We start from the raw sequence: 24632 nt of genomic DNA on the forward strand, positions 1-24632 counted from the left end.
TTTTCATACCATCTTCTCAACACAAGGCTGAGGTTCGTATGGAAATTCCATCTGTCTGTCGGTGTTCCTACCTGTGCCTGTGGTGGGTACTCATGTGAACTACGGGCCACTGATTAAACGTGCTCCCATACTGCTGGTGAGCAATCACAGCACACCAGTTTGGACAACCACGTGTTCTCACTGGGCCCTGTTGTACTGTGCAGTAATTAAAAAGTCATGAGTCCTATTTAAATATAGGGCATTCTGTCCTAAACCTCCGAGTGCCTGTGGGTGTGAGTAAGCTCCCTCTCTGAGGATGTTCCCTCGTCTGTGTACATGCATCAGCTTCATCAAAACGATGGAGGAAATGCCAGATCCAGATATATGAATTCCACTTGGGTTTTGGTTTTGTGGTTTTTTGTTGTTTTTTTTTTTAAATACGTCACTGATCAGTCCAGGGATGGCAAAAATTAATAGTAATGAGCTAATTACTATACCAGCTGCCTACAAAGAGGGGTCCTGTAGGCAGACTCCTTCTGCCCATTTGCCTGCTGGTTAAACCACCACTCTAGAAATTATAAAACAAAACTTTTTTTTCGCTTTATAAACATCTATCAGCGTCACCTTTATATGGCCCACAGCACCAACACTGCCTAGCTTTTAAGTTCTCAAAATCCAGCCAGAATCTCCCCTAGCACATTATAACACATTTTACTAGCTTGAGCAGGGTAAAACACAGCCGTCTCCTCAAATGGACGGCTGCTGAGCCCCAGCAGCCTCCGCACGAGGACGGGCGCACCATCTGCGTCCCTCCCAACGTCCGAAGCCCGTTCACGACTGCCAGCCCTTTGAAAAGCCAGCCCGTTTCGCTGATTGATTCACTTTTTAATGAACTGGGAAAGCCTGTGAACTTAAACCCTGACACCTCCACCTCCCTCCCTTCCTAGCCATCCCTGCAGCAATGTACTGATTATATTTCAAGTTATTACGGGATTAATACAGCTGCCCCCGGTGCCTCTTTCCCCTGAACTTCATCAATAAAAGTTGTGTACTACTCTTACTCCAGCTAGTTCAGTTTCTCCCTGAATCTCTCCATGTTACCTGTGGTGCGTCGGCAAAGCTGTATCGTGCCAGCCCTTCAAAGCTGCCAACACTGCTAGCGTTTAAAACCTACTTGTGTCACGGCCCTGCATAAGCTTTGCGTATTTAAGAGGACATCCTGAGCTCTGCTATGCACTGCATCAGCTCTCTAAGTGGGTAGCACATACTTAGCACTATTGAAAATAATGAAATAAGATAATCCACCAAAAAAAAATTAAATAGATTGTGCCGGAGTCATCTTTCTTTGAATTCACAGTAGAGCTATAAAAATATACACAGGCAAGTTCAGTAGACGGAAAAAAAAAAAAAGAAAAAAAAAGGCGGGGGGAGCAAAAGACCTGGGCCCAGCACAATCCAGTTTTTCACACACAGCATTTCTTTACATGGTACAAGCTTTAGGTTTACTTTTTTTGTTGGTGTTTTAGGGCGGAGTTCCCCCCCAAGAATCCTATTTTCTAAAAACTTAATTAAAAATGTAATTAACTGGCTTACTCTTTGGTAAGTCTGCAATTGTTTACAGAAGAATTGCCACACAAGCTGCCACCTTTGACTGTGTTAAAGCGGGAAGTTATGCTCCTGTTTACAGCTGTGCATCAATTCCTCACTATATTTAGTTTTGGTACAAGTTACATATAAAATTCTTACTGAGCTTAATGTTGCAGCAAATAACACATATAGTAAGCGAGTAGGATTTATCACTGGCTGTAATGTCGTAGTACATATTCTAAATATATACGGTGAATGATATATACACACGCACATGCAAACAAAATGGAAATACATTTAGTTTAAGAAGTGATGAATTGTGTTAACTTTCATTATTCTCATTTTGTAGCAGGAGAACGCAGATCAAGCACACGCACGAAAAGGGCGGCTGGCTGGGATCACATCCGTGAAGCGACACGCTCACCCACGAGCAGGTTAGAGAAGAAACAGCACTTTGCTACCCACAGCACAGGGATGCCTCAGGAGTGAGGAACCCGGGGTGGTTGGTGGGATACGAACAAATCCCATGGAGTCCCAAGATGCTCCCAGAAAGCATAAAACATCTATCCTGCTAAAATGTCTTCCCCGAGATGTTTTATTCAAACTTTTTTCTTAAAGAAGGAAGTGTCAATTTTCCCCTTTAAATTATTTTTCTTTTTTTTTCTCTTTTGGTCTCCCTTGTAAACACAGAGGCCAGAAGGCTGTGCTTAAATAATTCATCTACAAATTTGCAATATCTTTTTGAACTATAGCAATTAAACGGAAAATAGAAAAATCAGCTCAGCATCCTGTTTGGATGTAATTAAAGGTATAATCTGTTCCATTTGAATACTTCAGTGCTTACCCTTCTTAAAACAACAAATAAGAATAGTAGCTCATTTGCAATATGGTTTTTTTTCCAAGCCAGCTAAAAAGACTAACTGATGAAGCAAGAATAATAATTTTTAAATGTGGCATAAGCACAAAAATACCAACTACAGCTTTCGAATGATTGCTGCAGATGCCAAGTCTGATGAGACTTCAATAACAAGGGGTATAAGCTTTATGGCAAAACACTGAAGTCTTCCACTATTTGGTATCAGCGTCTTGATAGGGCTGATATAATCACCTATCAAATACATCAGTGGAATGAATATCAGAGGATATCCAAAAATATGTAAGTGGGATGCATATCAGCTCAGTCTTTTAGGGGCTGTTTGATCTTAAAGTTTTTTCTAAGAATAAAAGGCAAATACCGCATTCATTGCCCTTTTGTTTTCTATAAGCAGCTGATGATTTTACAGCACAATAAAATTAGCCTATTAATGGCTGGATTATGAGTTTTAGCTGGATTTTTTTTCCTCCTACTGGACATTTCTCCACTGCTCAAAGAAATTGAAGTCAGGTGTAAAGTTAATACCTGCCTTGTTCATTTATTCTTCTGTAAGCAATCAAGATTTCCCCAACTCACAGGGCAATCTTTTGCCTTTCGAGAATGCATATAGGCCCTGTTCTCTCAATTTAGTTTAACAAAACAACTGGCATAAGTTCAATGGAACCAATGATTATTCTGCGAGGTTATGGCGAACCACAGAAGTTGTTAGCGAAAAGCTTGCTTGTAAGATCCCCTAAGAGGAAAAGTATATGGATATTTCAAAATGTAATTAACAGCATAGTCCAACAATGTGAGCAAGAAACATCGGGCTGGTTTCGCTGCAGAGGAACCTGGCTGCACATGGGGAGCTTCTGCTCACCCAGCAGCCACTGCTCCCGTAAGAGTGAAGAACAGGATGAGCACCAGAGGGGCCCCCTTGCCATGGGCACTCTTCAAAATGTCCATTTTCTCTTCACTATTGCTGTCTAAAAAAACCACTAATGTTCTTTTGGGGCAAGAATGTCTCAAGCTTAGTTTTGGGCTCAGTGCTATGATTTGTAGGACTATTTCAATAAAATTGTTGAGGTTTTTTCTTTTGGTTTAGTTTTTAAAAAAATAAATATTTAGCAGTGAATAAAAAAAATCTTAAAACCCAAATTTTTTTAAAAAACATTTCTAATAATTCGAAAAAAAAAATTGGTCTTCAGGCCGAGCATTTGTAAGCTGGGATGAATATCTAACGTTGCAGGGAACAGATTTAAACAGATAAAATTATTACAAAAATGTAAGAGTGATACTGCACGTGGGAACAAAATGGCACAATGGTCTACGAGGCCTGCATTAGAACGGTGACTATGAGAGAAGTTTAAGCTCAAATTTTTCAAAAGTTACTCAGCACCTATTAAAATTTCCAGCCTTCCCGGGTGCATGTGCTTTGCTATTTGACAGCCCAGGCCCTTTTGAGGACGGCTCCTTCAGAGGCTTGAGCCCCCAGAGAGCGTCCCGCAAGCATCACCCGTTACAGGGACTGATGTCTACTTTCAGTCTACTTTCAAGACTGAAACTCTTGTTTCAGTCACTGGACTTTACATCTTTTCTGACCCGGCTAAACACATTGTGGCATGGCCTGCGCATGCCTTTCCAGTCACTAAAGTTCTGCAATTTATTGCTTTTAATACAGTAGCACTGAGAGGCCTCATTTAAAAACCAAAAAACTCCAGCCCTTTTGGTGCCAGGCCCTTGCTTGCCCTTCAGTGGCCAAGCTAGAGGTGAGCAGGGGCAAAAGAGCAATACGAGCCGCCAGGCAGGACTAAGGCTTATGTCCCCAGCCACCCCCAGCCTCTCCTTCGAACTGTGTAGCCTCCTGCACGCCAAAAACATTTCTGTGACCTGAATGCTAGAACTACTATTAAAAGAAGCACAACAACAGAACTCAACTTGTTAAAAAATATGCACACGGTGGGGGGGGGGGGGGTGGGGTGGGTGGTAGTGGTGGAATAGTCCTCAACACAATTGCATCTGTCTCCAGTGAACAGGACTTTTTTCAGGCCTTGGGCTCAGGCATACGACCAGTCTACTGCAGGTGAATGAATTACCCGCTGTCAGCTGGGCCATTTTCACCGAGGTTTAAGTGCAGGCGTTTTACCTGCCATTTGCCAGGGGTGAAGAGCCTGCGCACGCCGGGCATGTACTGCGCACACGGGCGCTTGTGTTACCCATTTGCCGCCTGACGCAGCAGTTTGTTCGGCGGCACGCGTCGACCCCAATGGGTCACACTTCAGGAGTAGGACCCAAGCCATTTCACCCCTCAAGGAATATCTCCGAGAGACGAGAACCTGTTTCTAAATGAAGCAACGCTTATCTCATGCATGCCACAGGTGTGATGTCATCCCCTCTGGCGAAGGAACGAGGATGTCTACAGCCTCCACTGTGCAAAAATGCAGGAACTAAAGTTAATGTCTCAGACTTTGTGAAAATATGGTGATAATTAAGAAATATAATTACCACTACAAAGTTAATTCCTCTTTGAGCTCTTACAAACAAGTTTTTAATTTGCACCAAAAATTTACATTTCAGATTTCAAGTCAACCACGACTGGCTAGAAGCTTGGCAGGGGGCTCAACGCGGAGGCTGGCGGGTCCTGCCGGGCTCAGGGGCCGGAGCACTGTGGCTTCCCAGGAATGTCACAGGCGACCAGTCACCAGCAAACCCCGGGCGTGCACAGGTAAGCCTGTGAGCGGATTGCTTTAAACTGCCTCATCTGTTGTACAAGTGTGAAAATAATAGCCATGTCGGATAAACTTCTGCTTTTTATTAAAAAAAAACCTAACAACTTATAAGGTAATTGATTGCTTTCTTCTAGCCTTTTATTAGTTGTGATTAAGGAGATATAGTAGCCCTGTTTACACAACTCCAACAAGTCAGGACCTGCAGTAGGTTATTGGCTTGCGGCCCACAACTTGCAGTCCATTCTCAACAGAATCAATCTGAAGTTGAAAACATCCCCTGTAGGAAGCGTACACATCCCTGCTTATACAGGAACAGAAAAAACCCAGTAATAACTTCAGGTCCTGTAAGTTGCAAGTTCAACTTACAGAGATCAGCCCTGACTTGTCATTGCTCTCAGCATGTTCGTGATGAGATCAGAGCGCTTCACGAAGGACTCATACTTTCAACTTGACAAGGGACATAGGTGAGCGTGTTACACTTCACTGTTACTCGCAGCTCAGACTCTGCAGAAATAAATCAGGAGCTCCTCACTGTTTAACATGCAGTCAAAGCACTGCCAATCTAAAATGGCTGATCAGTAATACTTTAATTGCAGTTTCATAGAAACAAATTGCTATTTAATTGCAATAAGCTCTTCTGTGGCTTAGCTGGACTGACAATAGGCATATACCTGGTATAAAAGTAACAAACAGCAACAACGGTTATCTGGTACTTCACGTACAGGAGGCTCAGGCAGTGAAATCAGACCTGGAACACGTAATTTCACACTGAAGAAATTCAGTACTTAAAAAACCGTATATACATAAATGTTCCGATCTCAAATTTGTTATTTTAATAGAGCTGTTCAGAACATAGATCCTTGCAAAAAGCCTTACATTTAACTACCAGCCAAAGAAGTTGATGAAAAAATTAAATTAAAATGATCTTTTGAAATGCCTGGCGGTACTTGATAGCAAGTCATACTATACCAGTATGTGATTTTTTTGGTTTGGCGGGGTGTTTTTTTTTATTTGCCCTAAAATTAGATGATGCAAATTTTATCAGTGTTAACTAACAGGGAAAAAGGGAGACAAACTCAGTGTGGTTAATATTCTAAAGATGCAACTTAATTTCATAGGCTTCATTTTGGTAAGACATTCTCATTTTATATTTCATAAGATACTGCATAACCTGTTAAAATATTTAAACATAAATCATGTAGGACTGAAAAGACCGTATCTTGTTGCAAACAGAATTTGGTTTGGAAAGGCTTAATGTCCCACTGCCTGCCAGGATGCGTAAATCTCATAACGAGACAGCTGGATAGGTAAAAACATTAAACCCATTTAGAGGGCAATCTTTTTACAAAATTGTTTCATTAATAAGAGTGACAATTTATATGATTGAGACGTTTAGATGCAGTATAGACAGAGCATTTTATCCAGGTTCACGAGGATGATTTCAGATTAGTAATATTTCCTTTGATTTTTTTTTTAACAGCATTCATTTTTGAAAGTGCGGGAAGCTCTTACTGAATGATTGTTTGTACGACTCTTCAGCAGCACTAAATGCAGAGGGTGCGTTTCAGCCTCCGTGTGGCAAATGCATGTGATAAAAGGTGAACAAGTACATATTCGTCCTTACAGATCTCCTAAAAAAGTGATTTTTCACGTAAGGGCAAACCTAAGTGTTTCCAGTAGCCCTCTATCCACACCTACCGTCCCCATTAGAGCCTGTTTTATTGTCTGGAATGCCTCTGGTTTCAAGAAAGTATTTTACCTAAAGCAAGAATACTACTTAAATATGTTCTATTGTATATTCATAGCTCCATTAGTCCTCCTCCAATTTAGCACATCAAAGCAAAGGCTTCATCACTTGCATGTGGATTATGCTAACATGAGTGACATTTGTAATCTTATAGGTCTGCAACTTAAGAAATGCTTTTAAAGTAAGCTATTAAATAGGTAGCTGTGCTTTACAAACGAGTCATATAATAGTTTATTTAAAGCTGTTAATGAACTTCAACCTCTACATCGCTAAATGCTATACTACATTACTTACTAGAAGTTATTAGCTATCTTCTTAGCACTTCTAGGTTATATTGGACAACCAAAAGTCTGTACATGTTAGATTTAAACACTGTACCTTGAGTGCTTATACTGAAAGCATATAAAAAGATGTCTACAGTCTCACTAATACTTGAGTTCTATATTCATATGGCTTCAAGTGTCTTTTCAAAGACACTGAAGCAGCACAATTTGCAGGACTTTACCTAAAGACTTTAATGCCAGATCAAAAAGCTTAGGAACTTATGTAAAAAAATATGTAACTGCGTTTAATTGAAGTCATACATAGCTTCATTTTATTGCTTCATGTTATGCAAGTATTCTTTTGTCTTTACTGTCTAATACTTTACATTACGGCGTTTTCTTTTCTCTGTGACAGTCCTATTTTTCCTCAAGCACTGAAGTGTTAAAAGAAGAAATTCAGCAGACCTCCAATATACCAGAGGTCAAGATGTAGAATCTGAAAAAAAAATATCTGCTGTTGGTTGTTTAGCCAGACAAATCTATAAATCAGCGTTTTGTGTATCGGCATCACAACCAAAATAAGTCAAGCTCACTCCGTATCCAAGCATGCTGAACAGTGAACACCTTCTCAAAAAAAAATAATTTAAAAAGAAAACATAATCATGATTTATTTCAACTGTATTAGTCTCCTATAAAAGTAGTTGTTAATATTGATTTGTTATTAATTGTGGCAGAGGCACATTCTAGGTGCTTGCAGTTTCCTGACTGCAGGCACACAATGCACAGCCATAGACTCACGTTGGTGTTCTTGCTACAAACCTGAAAAGTCAGAATTTTTTTCTCAAAATTATTCTGCACAGCTCAACCGCTGCGCAGCTGATAGGAAATAAAACACTAAATGAAGTTGCTCCCTTTCTAAGCTTAGAGGCGGCTGTGTTGGGGGGGGGGTGGGGGGGAGTGGCGTATTTTTTGTTTGTTTGCTTTCAGAGAAGAGATGATATTTGACATCAGTTCTCAGAAATAGCTCAGGAAACGTGCTCTTCTTTCCTTAAGATTATCAGTGCTGAAAAGTTAGTCTCCTACTGCAGCAAACACAACTTTAATGTCGTTCAGACCAGAATAGCTATTGTATTCCTTTTTATGAATACTCAATTCTAGAGGTACAGACCTTTTGCTGGTTTTTTATGTTATTATTCTTTGACTTCTTGTGGTACATGCGTGCACTCTCATGCTTGCACACTCACAGACACATGCACACCTTTAACACATGGTTCTGCGGAAAGGAACCGGATAGAAAGAGACCACAATACCTATACAAGTACCATAATTCACTGCAGTACGGGTTATAATATACTTGCTATTACCAGAATTAAGAATCTCAATGAAAAATAAAGATCATTTTGAAGTAGTGCTCTGTATCCCTGCCAAAAGTAACACAGTTAAGTAGTTTAACAGATTCTTTACTGGCATAAGACAAAAAAAACCCCATCCAAACCAAAAAGCTACTGTTAAAGATAATTGACAATTAAGGTAATGACTTTGTAAGACATAGTTTCAGAATAATGCAGTTTTGGGGAAAAAAAAAAAAAAAAAGAAAGCAAAGCTTCTAAAACCCATACTCAATTCAGTGTTGTTTTACTTTTTTATTATTTAAATACACCATACTAGAGCAAATGTCTCTGAAAATATCACAAATAAAAGATTTTTCTTCATTCAGCAAATTAGAAGTAGGTGAAAATTTCTACACAGTAGCTGCTATGAGCCTGACTTTTTTTTTTCTTTTTTCTTTTTTTTTGTTTGCCATGGGAAGTAGCAACATTAGGACAAAAACACTTACATGCATACATACATTGTATTTTACAGAGATACAATAAAAGTGTTTGTGATAGAATATCACAAAAGCCACATCTTTATCTCATGTTCAGTTTGATTGAAACACATTTCCTTACAACACTTAAATATACAAAGAGCAAATAGAATGTTGTTAAGGTAAAACACAGGGTACAAACTGGCCAGTGCCCTGCTAATTGTTAATGAGGGTAGAAAGCAGATTTCAATGCTTCTTTTAATTAGCTTCATTAGTCATCTTCCCCCCCCCCCCCCCCACCTCCCCCCCAAGATGTCCTCCGGTGGATCTTTTTTCATTTTCTCTACAGTCTCCCATTAGCCCAGGTTCATGGAGTCCTTAATGTTCATATTCAGTCATTTTAATACACCAATAAATGCGGGAAGGGCAATCAAGAATAAAGAAGGTGCAATGGTATGGAGCTGGCATTGATGCTAGCTACAAAGGTGACTTGTCTACTTGGAGACATGGGATCCATCTGTGATGAACAAAATTTGAGATGAAGGCACGCATTCTGCATTACTCTGACCTTTTAGCAGACCTGTAAGAAATAAAAATGGGTATCTTAGCTAGAATACTAAATTTGAGATAGGAAACTACAACATGACAGCTTTTGTCTTTTCCTTATTCACTAATCTCTTTTTTATTAGATTACTTTCCAACTGTGACTTGATTAAGGCTTTCTACACTATCCATTCATACTGCTAATGTTTCAACTTCAAATGGCAAAAAGCAAACATTTTCTGCAGTTTCACTACTAAAAAGAGCAGACGGAAAAAAAAAAAAAGATGACAACAATAAATAAGTGTACTTTCGGGTAACAAATCGTACAGTGAATAAGGTGGTTTTTCTGGGCCCCTTTCAAAAGGGAAGAAACATTATGCCATGCCTTTGAAGAAGCCAGTAATATGATCTTATAATTGGAAGAAATAGTGTGTAAAGCAAATAAGAAGTACAGCCAATATCCTCCCAAGGCAACTTTGGTTAATATGCTGCATTGCACAAGAGCTAAATATAGATATTTCAGGATTTTTCCCCCCCATTTAAAATTCCTCATCTGGTGTGTTAGTTAATGTTACATAAACATTTTAATATATGAAGTCAAACATGTGCTTTCACACTGGTGTTAATGAATTGTGATAATTAAAAGTGTCTAACTCAATAAAAATCTAAACTTTCATGGATAAAACAGAAATGATCATCCATAGTCTTCAAATACAATCTGTTTGCAATTACCAAAATGAAATAATATATATTAGATTTTTATGGTTTTTAAATGACATTTTGCGCTTCCCAGGAAGTTCTTTTTTCACCCTTTCTCTAAGTTACTAAAAGCCTGAGGTGTATTAGTAACTGCAACCCCCCACTTTCAAGCTAATTAAAGTAGTAGAGGCTTGGAGGTTTAATTCCCCAGAGCTGAAGCTCAGTGTGAGAAAGGTAATTTGTCTGTCCAGAACAAAGATTAGGGAGCAGCCAGCAAGCATATTTAATAAATGAGCATCAAATATCTTCTACTATGGACACAGACAACACCAATTATGTAACTACAAGGGAATTGCTGAGTGATATGTAAACTAGGAGATTTTTAAGATCTTCTCCAGGAGGTGTAATCTAACTCATACTTTATTTACAGTATAGAAGCTGAAGACAAGTGTTTGCTACCGACATTGCCAACTGGTGGAAAATTTACACTTTTAGTAGGTGGTAACACTGTGGCAAACAAGAAATACTACAGGAATACTACCACTACCAAAAAAAAAAGCCTAGAGAATTCTTCACAATACAGCCGCTTCACACGAAACGGCACCCAGGACATCACAAACGAAGAGTTTGTGTTCTGCAGGCAAGCAGTACCGACTTGAGAGAAAACGGGGTTTTTTTTCAAACTACACGGCAAGCAATGGGAAGTTATAATTTACATGCGTGAATGGCCTCCGGGAGGCCAAAGGCAGGAATAGCCAACATCGCTGTATTTGCCTCCTTAAAAAGAAAAGTAAGTTTTTCAGCAAAGTTAGGTCATGCAAGCCTTTCTGCCTGCACCAATCACCCACAGCTATTAACCTGTAAACTGTATTAGGACAACAGCGAGTTCCTAACGGTCACCTTCACATATGCAACAAAGAGGGGTTTAATGCTGGGAGTACGTCTCAATCTCTTCAGTTTAATAAAAAAACCTATGAATATTCTGCTACGTCTATAATTTCTAGTGGTAGAATAACCTGGAGACTGATTGATCTTTAATGTTTAATAAGGAGTATCTGTTACAGCCAAATCTGTCATAGTGGAAGAACATTTTTAATTAGTGGCCCTAAAACACACAGCTTTCTGGAAAACATCTCTGATGTAAACATCTTTAGACTGTTAAAATGCCAACATAAAAAAACACGACTCTTCTGGCACCTGCCCCTGTAGCTCCCAAACTCCAGAAACCTGGCAAATCTATGAATTACCAACTTGCCTCCTCAGCTCTATTCCAGTTTTCTGGAGTTCAGTGCTCCGCAATTCCCCTTTGAAAGTTGGTCGGAGAACTTACACCATTTTCTAGAGAGATTATTTTATAAAGAAAAAAAACCCCAAACTATAATCTCTCCCCCCAATCTCCTCACTAATACCTCTTCATCTGCCTCATCGTTGACTGTAGCGATGCAGTTAACAGGCAGTGACGGGCACTAATAAAAACCCGTTCTCACTATTTTCTCTGCATTTAGCTTCTACCAGGTGTCTACAGTCGTGAGCTCTGCAAGCTCAGTCCAATTTTACTTCTCTTTTCCATGTTCTATGTTCCTCATCATGTCTCCTGCTTTTATTGCAACTAAGTCATTTTTACGTTTTGCTATGGCATAGTAAGAAACTGATAAAACTAAATGACAATTTAGACACCTATTTGAAGTTACATTAAACTTTACATTCCTAGAAGACAAGTGGATAAACCACTCTCTCAGAATGGTAAACCTTTTACTGCAGTGTATAAAGATGAATGGCTTTACCTATATTTTGAAATGGGATACCTACAAATATTCATTTAACAGATTCACTGCTAGCCAGTCTATATTACAGATTTGTTTCATTAAAATTCACAACAGTATAAATCTATGAATCTTTAACTGTATTTGTACTTCCTTGAGAAGAGGCTGCACATTCTCCTCCAATCTTAATTATCTTTGTTCTGCCTAACTATATAGGACTTTTGTACTCAACTCTCATCACCTCGATTGATAAATTAAGTAAATAAAAGAGGTCCATGCTTTATTTTGATGTAATTACATTCACTGTATAAGACTTGAAAGAATACTTAAAATTAATCAGTAAATTTATGCACAGAAAAAAAAGCAAACACAGATATTGAAATGTAGCAACACAACAAAAAAAAATCATGGACATTTAAAACCAGTTTGTGTTTTCTTGGACATATTTCTCCACTAAGTAAAAGCACTAAAAAATATTCTGTACATTACAGAACAGATCAGCCTAGCATTTGTCCTGGATTTTTTTTAATCTTCCAAATTCCTATTTGCGGATAAATGTTATTTTTTGTGATCCTTACAGACATTAATGAAGTTCCTATTGTAAATCTATAAAGAATTACCAACTGAAGTGTGCACTTTTTGTTTCATTGCAATAACTCAGTGCTGTGTGATTGCCTGGGTTAATGATGAAAAAGTCAAATATACTATCAGAGCTGATGGAAAAATCTATCACCAATCTGAAATTAAAATTCATCTGTGGTCAATAAGATTTAATATCCATGCAAGTGGCGCTGTAAAGAGTAAATGAATCAATGTCATCAATACATAATCAGTATGAAATATGATGTGAATAAAATTATGTGCAAGAGTCATACATTCACTCTTTTCTGGACCAGGGTGGAATGAACAGTCTCTTAACTCAAGGTTGACAGTAATTGTTACAAATTAGGCACAGCAGTTATCAAAATGCACTCACTTGCATAGCTTTAGGACTTATTAAGGAGATTAAAATAGATCTAAAACTATCTAGTTTCAGAGTTACAGGACAACTGTTGATCAGAAATATTTTTCTCTTCTTCTTCTCTATATGATTTGTACAGTCATTATTTACTCATTTAGCTAGAAACCAAGAGCTATCAACCACAGAGATACACAATCTCTAGTTGAGCTATTAGTGTTATGGAGCGATAAGAAAATAGCGCTTTGGTTTTTAAATCTGAGTTCTGACATACAAAACAGACAAGAAAATACTTCTGAAAGAGTACCCCAGCATGCTTCCTCAACTAAAACCTTAATGTTAAAGTGAAATACATTGCTTTAGTTCAGGAACCTTCTCTTCACAAGACATTTATTTCCATATTAAAGGATCTAATTTTCCTCCCACAGAAACCTGCTCTCTTGTAGCCCTTAATTTCAAGAGTATAAAATAAAATACTTTTCTTTGTTAAGAGTTATATTAACGTATGCTCTCCATTTTGCTTTGTACATAAGGAGTTTGACAGCTGTACAGATGCACATGCCCAAACCAAAATAAACTGGCTCACCCTACATGTCATATTTAAGACGTTAGTATTTTCTCCCCATACCGCATGCCTAAGTTATTTAAGGTAAATTCAGTTACTTAAAGGTCTCCTTGCAGGGGAGAGGAATGTCCGCTATTAGGATGAAAAGAAATTGATCTTCATTTAACTCTAACAAAGCTTATTAGTAATTGTTGAGTATTCACCTTCTGGTCTGGCAGTAGTGGATTACTCTGAAGTGAATTCAAATGGCCATTGATGAGAGCTGTAGGTCTATCATGTTCGCAAAATAAACTGCCATTGATGTAGTGAAACCGATCTCCGGGGACCAGGCGATTCCGGCAGGTAGAGCATGTAAAACACTGGAAAAGGAAAGAGATAGCAAGTGAAACTACAGCACAAATTAAGTATGCTGCGGGTTTGAAAATTACACTTCAGAGACTGCGAGTACAGTTGAGATATGGAGCTGCTTGGTTTCTAGTATCTCCAAATATGGCATTAGTCTTACCTGTTGGGACTATGCAGTACATAACTCAAGTACAGTTTTACCGATTACGAGGGAACAAAGCTACACACTAAGGGAAGCGTTATAATATATACTCATATTTCTAGTTATTGCTTTGCATTTCCTTCATAAGCAGATGCAGATTTTTATACTAAAGAAGCAGGGCAGTACTAATCAGCTACACAAAAAAAAGAGTACACAGAAAAACCCCCTTACCTTAAGATGATAGACGTTGCCCTGTGCCCTCATGACCAGCTCGCTAGCAGGAATGGACTGTCCACAGGCACTGCAAGCACCACTATTTCCAAATAACCTGAAACAGAGGTGATGATCATGAATAATTTAATACACAGGAGGCTCTAAGCATTTTTGCGCATCACCGCAATAGTTTATTACACAACTATTTTAGACTTCTGACCCCCGTCTTCCAACTCACTTACGTGTCATAAAATGAAAAAGTATATTTTTGTGTACCAACTGGTAGCTTCACCCTACCTTGGATGTGCTTACACAGGATTTAATCAGAAATATTGACTTACACCTCTAGAAACACAAACAATTCTGTACTACACACATTTTATCAGATTACTGGGTTCATCATAAAAAAAAAAAGATACAATTCATGACTGGAGTTTAAATGCATTGTGTCCTTGAAATTATATGAAGAACTCTTTTGTACTTTAATCATATCTTGAGATATGAGTCATCAAAAGGGTTAAGAGGATTTGATTGTATATCTAAGAAGACATCATGCTCAGTGTATTGAAACTCCAGTAAACCTCCATCAGTGCAGAGTTTCCATTAGAAACTCTCTGCTATCCAGGTTGATATATAATGTGTATGGGTTAACCTTTTCAATCATGGTGTCAACACTTTAGATTTGCCTCTGCTCATCTCTTTCATCCTAACCTTCTCTCTCTCTTGATAATGAAATGCTTGCTCCAACTTCCCTCTATCTGCTCCTGAGTCCACAATTTAGATTACTTCATCTCTGCTAGCAACAAACTGAATGAAATTTCGATTTGAGCAGAAAGTAATTTACCGGGATCTGGACCCATTTGTCATCATATCTCTCTGGGTGTTTGCTGTATCACTGCAGTTTTCCTATGCAATCAAATGAGACCACAACATCTGCCATTGGGGGGGGGCACACGCAGTGGGGGGAGGGGGGAAATAGGCAGAAGAGTGGTGAAGAAAAATATATACATAATTCTTCAAATCCATTTAAAGGCACAACACATCGATTCAAAATATAATACAATAATGATTATTGAGTTCTACTTTTACAGGCTGCGTTAGCTAGAATTAGAAAACCTTTATTTGCTTTTGCTTGCGTCTCTAATATACACAAATATTTGTAAAGACTACCACAATCATTTCACAGCAAAAAAGGAAACTGAACTAGCTGGCAGGGTCACAGACCCACTTTTCTGCACGATGTAAAACATAGTAATAGGATTTACAAATTAGCGTATTGGTGTCATAATAAATATTAATATTTGCATCTCCTTCCTGTCCAAATAAAGTCATAAAATTCTGTTTGTGTCAACCTAGGAGACGCATTACAACAGAATACCCGTAATCTGAATGATTGCAGTGTGCCTCTGTATAAAAATAATTGCTTTGAATTTTCAGAATCTGAGCTTGCAGAGGAGGCTTGTCATGTTCAAACTACTAATTTGCTGTCGCCACTTTATTGAAAATAGCCTGTAAGTTGTTATTAAATGTATCGACTGAACGACAGAGAGAGTAGTAAAACTGCCCCTTAAGATGGCTTTTAATAGGAAGCTGAGAAACAAATTTTGCAGCAGCATCGATTTGAAGAGTTCAATCAAAACTCCATTTCAAAACTAATTAGTCTGAGATCCACGACACATTGACACGTTCTTGCAGAATCGCAGTGGTTACAAAGGGAAAGCTGAACTAATACATTGTCAGGACCTCCAGCCAAAGGGACTAAACTGTCGGGAAACTAAGGGGCCATTATTAGGGCATCTTCTAAATCAGGACCAGTTCCGAGTGGTTACATGATGTATTGAGATTACTTGAAAAGCTTTACGATATGCGTTTTTGTTCCTCCTTTGTTACTAGAAATGAAGTTGGCACGTAGAAAAGGTGCAGGGGAAGCACCGCAAGAGGAGGCAGCAAGACACTTGCATTTCTAGAGCACAGATCCAAAAATCTAGGGCAAGGGGGTGGCGAGGAGGGCATCACTGGGTAGGGTGGAGGCAGAAAGGCAAAGTCCTGCAGGTGAACAGACAACGTTACTTGTCCGGGAGAATCTGAACCCACTGAGCGGCTCTCGCAACCCCCATCTAATTGCACCACCCAACCAAAAACACAGCTTTCGGAATACGGATCTTGTTGCACTACTTGTCTTCATTAAGCATTCATTTGTTATACAATTCTCTCTGACTAGAAGTGGTCGTACACTTTGAATGTCTGTGAATTCTAATAAATGGAGTCAAACTAATCCAGAGGCTTTCCACACATCTTAGGTTTTCCCTAAGCGTGTTCCCAGAACAGTTCTGTTTTGGGAAGTCACTTCAGCTGAATCATCTGCTAAAATTAAAAAAAATTACTTGCAAAGTCAGAACACCTTTATGATGCTTTGTATTATTTACCAGGAAAATTAAGCTTATTTTTCCTTCTCTACTGTTATGAATGGTTTTGTTCTGTAATACCATTAACAGGAAAAAGGTTTTATCTTTTAAAAAAATGTTATTCCTCCTTACCAGTAAAGGAAGTCTTCCACAGTAACTATTCTTTACTGAAAAAGTTGTTTCACATGGTTTCTGAGAGGCTGGAAAGCTAATTATCTAACCAGGGGGACTGTCCAGGACAGTATTTGATTTAAAAGGCTTGAGGCTTTAGGTGCTCAATTAAGTAGCTATCGGTCTCAGACTGGACTTTAATGGGCTCTTTTCTCTTTAACTGCAGCAATGGGTAGAGATACCCCAGGTCAGGCTAATTAAAGCCAGGGGACTCTTTAATTGTGATGACAGAATTGGTTTCAGTTTCCTCTTTGGGTCCTCAGTCCAAGAAGGTCATTAATATTTCAACATTTGGGCAATGCAATCAATCACAAACATCAAGAGGTTCCCTATACAGACAAGGCAGCTCTTCTACACTTAGCAGCATTTTACTGAGCCACCTTAAATTAACCACTGTGTGGTTCCAACACAGCATTCCCCCCACCCCCAAAGACACAAACGCTTTTCAGGTGGGTTTGTTGTGATTTTTTGGGGGTTTTTTTTCAGAACTTTCACAAGAGTGGGAATGAAGGCAGTAAGAAATCTTTTCAGTCCAGTTTCCCATCTTGCTGCTCAAAATTCAGTAACAGCAGAAACACATCTCTAGCAACTTACACTAACAAAATAAGGTTCCAGTTGTTTCCAAAATCGCGGGAACAGATTTAAGTGCTCCCATTCTTGCACAACACGGCACACATTTGTGCCCACAAATACATATCCAAGCCCGAGCAAAGAGAAATGCGCATCCAGATCTACTGATCCAGAAGCGATTTGGTGTTTCTGTACATTCCCTATATTTAATCTAAATTCTGCACCAGCTATATTAAATGTAACAAAGAAAGGCAACACAGAAATTACGCCTGGAGCCAAGTCCATTAAAGGTACTTCAGAATAACTAGAGACCAAGCACCTTAAAAGCACCAGAAGCTATTGATACTTAAAAGGGGGGCTGTGCATAATGGCAAGTGCTGCATTAGAGAAGGGGGAAGGAGAAAAAAAAAAAAAAAAAAAAACAGCCAAATTACGCTTGGTTAATTCAGAGTAACAGATCTGCCCCCAAGTGAATTGGAGGCCTTGAATTAATTCTGTTATGACAAATCAAGATAAACGTTCCCCCTAAATTGCATGCGATTTAATTAATTTTTGAGATCCTGGTGTTTTTTTTTTCCTAGCTAATAGTTCACATGCTCCTGTGCTGTCATTGTGCTTGAGTGGGCAGACTTCAAAGTGATATTAAATAACCAACTATTAGATTTACCTAGCACGTCCTATTGGAAAAGTGCCATTTAATTACCTAGCCTGTTCAATTAAAGGGACAGCATTCCCTGCATATAGCAGCTTGCCGCTGATTACCAGGGAAATGAACTCGCCGCCTGCCGGCCCCCTCCCCGGCGCGGCGCACACTGCGGCTGCGGGCGGGCGGGCGGGCGAGGCGCCCCGCGGCCGGCTCCGGCGCGGCCCCACGCACCCGCGGAAGGGGCCGGGCGGGCTGCGTCCCCGCCGCGCGGAGCGGGCGCCCGGGGAGGGGAGAGGAGAGGAGAGGAGAGGTGGATGGGCCGCGGGCGCTGCCCCTTTAAGAGGCGCCTGGGCAGCCTCTCCCCCCCCCTCCCCTTCCCCACCACTCCCTGCTCTCTCTTAGAGGCCAATTTTGTTAATTAAATGTTTTGTTTGCGACGCGGCTCTCATTCATTTCGGACACGTCATTCCGAGCAGATCTAAGCCAGGGACCAGATCTCATTAGATAAAACCTATCAGAACTAAGAGAAAATGGAGGAGACACTAATTAAAGCTTTTAATTGTGCGGATTCGCTGCCACGCTGCTGCTTTATCTGGCATCTTAAGGTTGGGAGGGCTGCGCTGCGCTCCCCTCCCCGCCAGCGTTGCGCGCCTGGGGAGGCAGGGGAAGGGACGGGGGGTTTCGCCTCCCTCCCTTTTCCCAGGAACCTCGTCTTCGATGAGAGCGGCTGCTGTAGCTTCACGGCTAATTTGTTGTCAGGTTTTGGGGGGGAGGGAGGGAAAGGGGAGTGTTGTGTTGTTTAAACAACAACAAAAAAACACACGCAACCTCAGACGGTTAAAAAAGCTCATTAATAAATGGCCCCGTGGTCTTGGCCGGAGGAGTCGGGTCCCTTTCACCCGGCGCCTGCTGGGCTGATCAATCCTCTCTCAGTTTGTTAGTCGGGTTTGGCATGTCCCCACTTACGTCTCCCATTAAGAACTGCGCCTGTGGCTCTTGCCTGGGGAAGGGAATGTGCCATCACAAAACTCCCCCCAGAAAATTTAAGGGGGAGGGAGGGGTGGCAGAGGGGAAACAGAGAGACTCGCTGCCAAATGGGTGGCATTGCCTCCGCAACCAAGTGAGGTAACTTCAAGCAAGAAAAGAGTGAGGGCCTCGCTCATGCCAGCGCAAACCAAGCCTGCAAAGTCCATTTCCAGCAGAAAAGCTCCAAGTCAAGTCAGCCCTGGCAGGGCCAGGCCATCCTACCCCACCTTGAGTGTACGGTGTCCGGTTCAAGTTTCAGCAAGCATCTGTCAGAGTTATTTTTGCAAGTCAAATTACACAGATCTAAAGAGAAGTCAGGCGATAGAACAAGGAGATCAATTCAAACCCCTCATCTGATAAAGCATCCTATTCATAATCGCCTACATTAAAATAAACGAGTATTAATTTTTGGCAACACAAAACCAGAGGACTGTGATAAGCTTGCCTGAACTTGCCTCTGGGGTACAGTGGACGCATCTTCTCTTTTTAATTAGTAGTAATCAGACGTGAGGGTTTGTTTGATGGTGTTGGTCGAGTGATGAATCTGTACTACTCAGTGCATCTTAACAGTAGTGTCAGTTTTTCCACTTCAAACGAGACTCTTTCCCTAACACCGTTCTGCTCTATTTAATTACAATTCTGCCAGGCTTAGGCTTGTTTCTTAGGATGCTGACCGAAAAGCATCATTAACCGTCCCCCCCCCCCCCGCCATGTGCTGATTTTCTAGCATTTCTCTCTAAAAATATCCTCAAAACTAGCAAAGCTAAGGCTCCGATTCCCGAAAGATACCGAGGGCTGTGTTTCACCCACCTAACCGAGGGAAGATGCAGCCCTGTATCAGGACAGAGGCTGCACTACCAGAGCAACCAAGTCTTAACTCTGACCTTTCAGACTATGGAGGGCTCCACGCATACGCGCACTTTCAGTACTGTCCAGATCTTCTCAAACAGAAGTCAAGTTTTACAACATAAGCAAACTTGTAGCACTTCGTGGCTGATTTTTTTTTTCAGAAAGAAAGAAATAAGTGGCACTTTTTGGCCATCAGGGAGAAGAAAAACCTGGGTTAACTCTTGACATGAGAAGCCAGAAGCATTTAAACAAAACACAATTTGTTTTAACTAAGCATTTCTGTTGTGCCACGAAGCTATGGGGCTTTTTTTGTTGTTTTTTTTAATTACTGAATGTTGAAATAGAACACCTCCTTGAAGCATTCGTGTGCATCAGTCTATCAAACCATTTACTCAAATTAAACGTGTAATCCTTCAAAATGCCTCCTTTTAAATTAATGAGTTTAAGTAGCCTGAGTTCACCTGAAAAGATCGTACAGGCACCTGACCTCATGAATTCTTTCTATTAATTATATTGGAAACTCGTTGGAAGGGTTACTCTGCGTAATCTTACTGTACCCCAACAGATGCGAGATTAATAAGGCTTAGTTCCCCCTACCCAAATCTGTGGCATTTAGAGCCAACAGCTTCAAAAAAGAGAGAGAGAAGAAATAAAGCCAAGAGCATATCCCTCCTCTACTGTCGCCTGCATTTTCTATAGTGGAAGTTAGGAAAAACATTGGCTCAAAGCTTCTCCCTAACATACGAAGACAAACATTATACCACTGTTTTGGGCTATAAGTAGAATCAGTGGCCCTCCAACTGACGGTTAATCAGCTCTTTCACAAGGAGAACAGAGAATGAGTCATTCTGTTTCCACTCAAAGGAGTTTAAAGGTGCTTATGTAAATATCATAATTAATCAGATACTAAAGGCAGGCATTTCATTATTTAGCACCTCTGCCACAGCCTTATTTAAGCCCTACGATTTTAACATTTACCGTTCCGATATGCACACTTCTCCTTCAACACTACAACAAAGCAGATTAATTTAGCCTCTCTGATTGCTGTTTATTTTTAGTTAGGGCTTGTTTTGTGCTGACAAACCACTTTAAAGTTACAGTCGTCGTTCCACCCCCCCAACTCTTCCCTCCACTTGGCAGCCGCAACTGCGCCCTGGGCTAGGCGCTAACATCCGTCTCCGCACCCGCACATCTCTCCGCTCCTAATGAAGGAGCGGTCCTGAGCCAGCCCACCCCTCGGCCCTGCGGGCACCCACCGCCAGAAATAAAGCGGGGTGGGGGACACGGAATAAGGAGGAAAAGAGAGAGGGGGGAAAAAAAAAAAAAGGCAGGGAGGAAAGAGTAAAGCGGTCCCCGCCAGCCTGGCCGTCGCCTCACCTGATGTAGTCGTTTCTGCAGAGGATCATGCCGCTCTTGGTGTAGCAGGAGGTGCCGATGTCCCCCAGCTGGGCCTGGCAGCAGGAGCACTTGAGGCAGCGGCTGTGCCAGTAGCTGTCCATGGCGTAGAGCAGGAAGCGGTCGGCGATCTTCCCCCCGCAGCCGGCGCACCTCTTCCACGAGAGGGAGCCCGCCGTCACCGGGGGCGGCTGCGAGCTGCCGCCGGGGTTCACCATGGCCTGCGCGGAGAGAGGGGCGGAGGCGGCTCAGCGGCGGCACGGCACGGCGCACCCCGCCCGCCCCACGGGCACCGCCGGGACGGGGGACGGCACCCGGGCGGGGACACACACGCCGCTGGGCCGGGGGATGGCACCCGGGGGGACGGACACACAGCGCCGGGCCGGGGGATGGCACCCGGGGCAGCCGGCGGGGGAGCGGCGGGCGTGGGGGGCAGAGCCAGCGCGCCCCGCCGCCCCCCCCCCACCCCCGCTCCGGGCTCGTGCAGCTGCAGCTCACACACAAGTCAGGAACAGTCCCGGGGTTTGTTTTGCTTATGAAAAAAAAAAAAAAAAAAAAAGTGTGTGAAGAGTGAAAAAAAAAAAAAAGTTGTGAAACTGGTTTTTCAGTCTAGGAGAGACTCTGCAGGCTCGGGGCGGTAACGAGGGGCTCGGGACCGGCCGCCCAGACCTCAGGATTTTTTTTGTTTTGTTTTGTTTTATTTTGGAGACATAAAAACACCAAGAGAAAGCACTCCAGACTGAGGACACTGGCCCGAATAATAGATCATTGAACTTTAGGACGCCTGTTAACTTCCTACACAAACATACTCAACTTTTGTCTCGCTAATCTGCCCTTGATCAGCAGTTTAAATGCTAAAGCTTTGTTACTCAAAAAAAAAAAAAAAAGTTTACCGACCATAGGAAAGCAGCAGAATAATGAAGTACCCGACTCCGGCTGGAGTAACTCTGGCTGGTAACTCCAAAACTGCTACTAAGGGCATTTTTCACTTTCTAATAAATGCTTCATGCAAGCAGGACAACCGAGAGATAATATAGGAATCAATTCATAAAGCTTACTCTAAACCGATTAATTTGTTGCCTTCAATCCAGAGTCCAATAAACTCCCGGTGTTCCTCTAGTCATTTATACTATAAAAAGATCAAGTTATTTACTGCCAATTAAGCAGCATGTTTTGTCTTTGTCCTTTGTAAGCCGTATGTGCTCATGCCGAGGCATCTGGCTATCTGCTAAGGACCTTCAGACTGATACCTCCAGAGCAGCGAGGACGAACTTTTCCTGCCACTGGCCCAACTCGGCTGCAGGAGTAGAAGAACTGAGGCCGATTTTAAACACACGTTTCCTCAGAAAGAGTACCTGGAGGTATGTCCAGTGACCGCACAATAAACCAGAAGAACTGCACCAATTAAGCTGTAACAAAAACCCCGAGACTTGGGAAAGAAAACCACTCTAAAAGCCATTAGCATTGCATTTATCCGAACGCATCATATACCTTTATGTAAATTGATTTCTGATGCATTTGTTCAAGGAATTGCCTTTTGTTACAGTTTCCAGCTACAGCCTAAATGAATCTGCATTTCCTGCTCCGAGTCTTTAAACCATTTCCCTACACTTTAAATCACTTCGGATTTCTTAAAAGAAAGAAAAAAAAAGACTCCATGCCACCACCTTAGCCCGTCTTTGTCGAAGGCAAATATATATATAAAAATATAAAATGGGAAACGTTACACTGAGAAAACCATCCAGTAACCCCATTAAGCTAAAGCTCTTAGGGACAAGCAATACCTTAATGCTGATTAAATCTAAAAAGATGAATCAAGAGGACTGACCAGAAAGTGACTCCCTTGATAACTAAGGACGGGCCCTCATCAAGTTTCATTTAGAGTTGGGGGGGGGAAGCTTTTAACTTAAATAGGCTTACTCTAGTAATTACACAGCCAAGCAATTTAGGTCCTGGGATAGGAGTCAGTGAAATAGAAAGCAGAGCTGGAAGCTAGAGGCAAAATACCGCCCCCCCCCCCCCTTTAACAGCGTCTCTGGTGTTTTTTTAATGGAGACCAAGGGAGGGACAAGCGGAGAGCTGGCAATTTGTAGTACAAAAATGGATGCTTAATTCATGTCTTGGTTTTAATTAGGTGATTCACCGGATTTCTCCTGGATTGAAACAAAAGACCGTGTGGGGGGCAGGAAGGGAATTGGAGAGGAGAGAAATAGAGAGCTCACTTTGATCTTTTCTGCCACTGTTTCAGAACAGTGTTTACTACGGGGGAAGCGGGTGCCCCAGCCCCCCCCCGCCCCGTCCCCTCCATTCACAGCCGAGGCAGGCAGAGCCCTTTCCCGGCGGCAGCTGGAAAGGGGGGGAAGAAAAGAAAGCCGCCCCGACCGGCGACCGCCACCGCCAGGCTTTGTACGCGGGGGCCGCGACAATGCCCGGGGCCCACCGCCCCCCCATCCCGGGCGCCCCGCTCCGCGCCCCTCCGCCGCGGCGGGCGGGCGGGCGGGACGGCGGCGGGCCCGGCGGCGCGGGCACGCAACCGCGCACACGCTAGGCTGGAAAATAAGGGGTAATTACCGTCACTTCTTACCTGCTTCCCCTCTATATTGCAAAAGGCCGGGGAGAAACGTCGCTCGGGGTTGCCTGAGGAGGTCTCCTTGCAAAGAAACAAACACAGCGCTCGCCCTCGCTCTGGGTTTCGGGAGCGCTGGAGGGAGCCCACCGCCCGGCAAAGGGCAGCCCAGGCTGGAAAAATATAGATATTTCTATGAGAGGCGTCTGCCCGGGTCCTTCCTCCAGCTCCCGCTTCCCTGGAGGGGAGCTGCAGAGCTCAGTCCCTGCCGCTGAGCTGCACACGCAGGGCGCCGCCGCCGCTCGCTGCTGCAATCGCCGGGTAAGTTTGGCAATGTGGCTTCACTTTGTACCGCTCCCCCCCCCCCCCCGGCCCCCCCTCACCACCACCTCCGCCCCCTTCTCGGGGCTGTGGCGGCTCCCGAGCCTCCCGCGGCGCGGAGCCGGCCGGCCGCGGCCCGCCAAGGCGCCTCAGAGGAGAGAGGGTGAGAAGCCGGCGAGTTTGTGAGGGGCCGGGCGCGGAGCTGCCGCCGCGGCTGCTGCTGCTGGGGTTCCTGCGGTGGGAGGCGGCCCCTCAGCCTGCCTGCGGGAGTGGAGCGCGGTGTGTCCCCTGCGTGTGTGTGTGTCCGGGCGCCCCTGCGCTCCCCGCTGCCCCTCACACATGTGTTACTGACAGAGCAGAATCCCAACTACACTCCGGCTCGGCCCCGCCGTCAGCTCCCGCCGCAGCCAATCCGCCCCCGGCTTGTTCAGGCGGAATAATAAAACCTGCCAATCCCCGAGAAGACAAAGGAATGAGTGAAAGGGGAGGG

The 24632-nt window shown here is 42.5% G+C and overlaps 1 protein-coding gene and 1 long non-coding RNA gene across 3 annotated transcripts in view; one reads left to right on the forward strand and one right to left on the reverse strand.

Moving 5' to 3' along the window:
- Window positions 1–7743, forward strand: part of LOC128913653 (uncharacterized) — a 26685-nt gene extending 18942 nt beyond the window's left edge. Inside the window, exons 3-7 of one of the 2 annotated variants that reach the window (XR_008468027.1) lie at window positions 1–32; window positions 1916–2000; window positions 4997–5144; window positions 6629–6705; window positions 7574–7743. The exon at window positions 1–32 is cut by the window's left edge and continues 252 nt beyond it. This is a non-coding gene — a long non-coding RNA (uncharacterized LOC128913653). Of the gene's footprint in view, window positions 33–1915; window positions 2001–4996; window positions 5145–6628; window positions 6766–7573 lie in introns of those variants that run through there. The other variant, XR_008468026.1, reaches the window with a different exon arrangement.
- Window positions 7744–8781: 1038 nt separating this feature from the next.
- Window positions 8782–24176, reverse strand: LMO4 (LIM domain only 4). The gene is made up of 5 exons (XM_054211626.1): window positions 23840–24176; window positions 21238–21476; window positions 14212–14308; window positions 13697–13852; window positions 8782–9545 (listed from the first exon to the last, which is right to left on the reverse strand). Exons 2-5 carry the CDS (start codon window positions 21471–21473, stop codon window positions 9537–9539), a joined length of 498 nt encoding a protein of 165 aa, XP_054067601.1. The 5' UTR covers window positions 21474–21476; window positions 23840–24176; the 3' UTR covers window positions 8782–9536.
- Window positions 24177–24632: the final 456 nt, after the last annotated feature.

The sequence above is a fragment of the Rissa tridactyla genome, chromosome 8, assembly GCF_028500815.1.
Source record: "Rissa tridactyla isolate bRisTri1 chromosome 8, bRisTri1.patW.cur.20221130, whole genome shotgun sequence".
Lineage (NCBI taxonomy): Eukaryota > Metazoa > Chordata > Aves > Charadriiformes > Laridae > Rissa > Rissa tridactyla.

Bases quoted from the DNA above. Each gene is read 5' to 3' on its own strand.
- LMO4 (XM_054211626.1), bottom strand. From the start codon at position 21,473: ATGGTGAACCCCGGCGGCAGCTCGCAGCCGCCCCCGGTGACGGCGGGC. The intron at 14,309-21,237 runs GTGAGGCGACGG...CCTCTGTTTCAG, and splicing joins TGCAGAAACGACTACATCAG to GTTATTTGGAAATAGTGGTG. The intron at 13,853-14,211 runs GTAAGGGGGTTT...TTCCTTTTCCAG, and splicing joins GCAACGTCTATCATCTTAAG to TGTTTTACATGCTCTACCTG.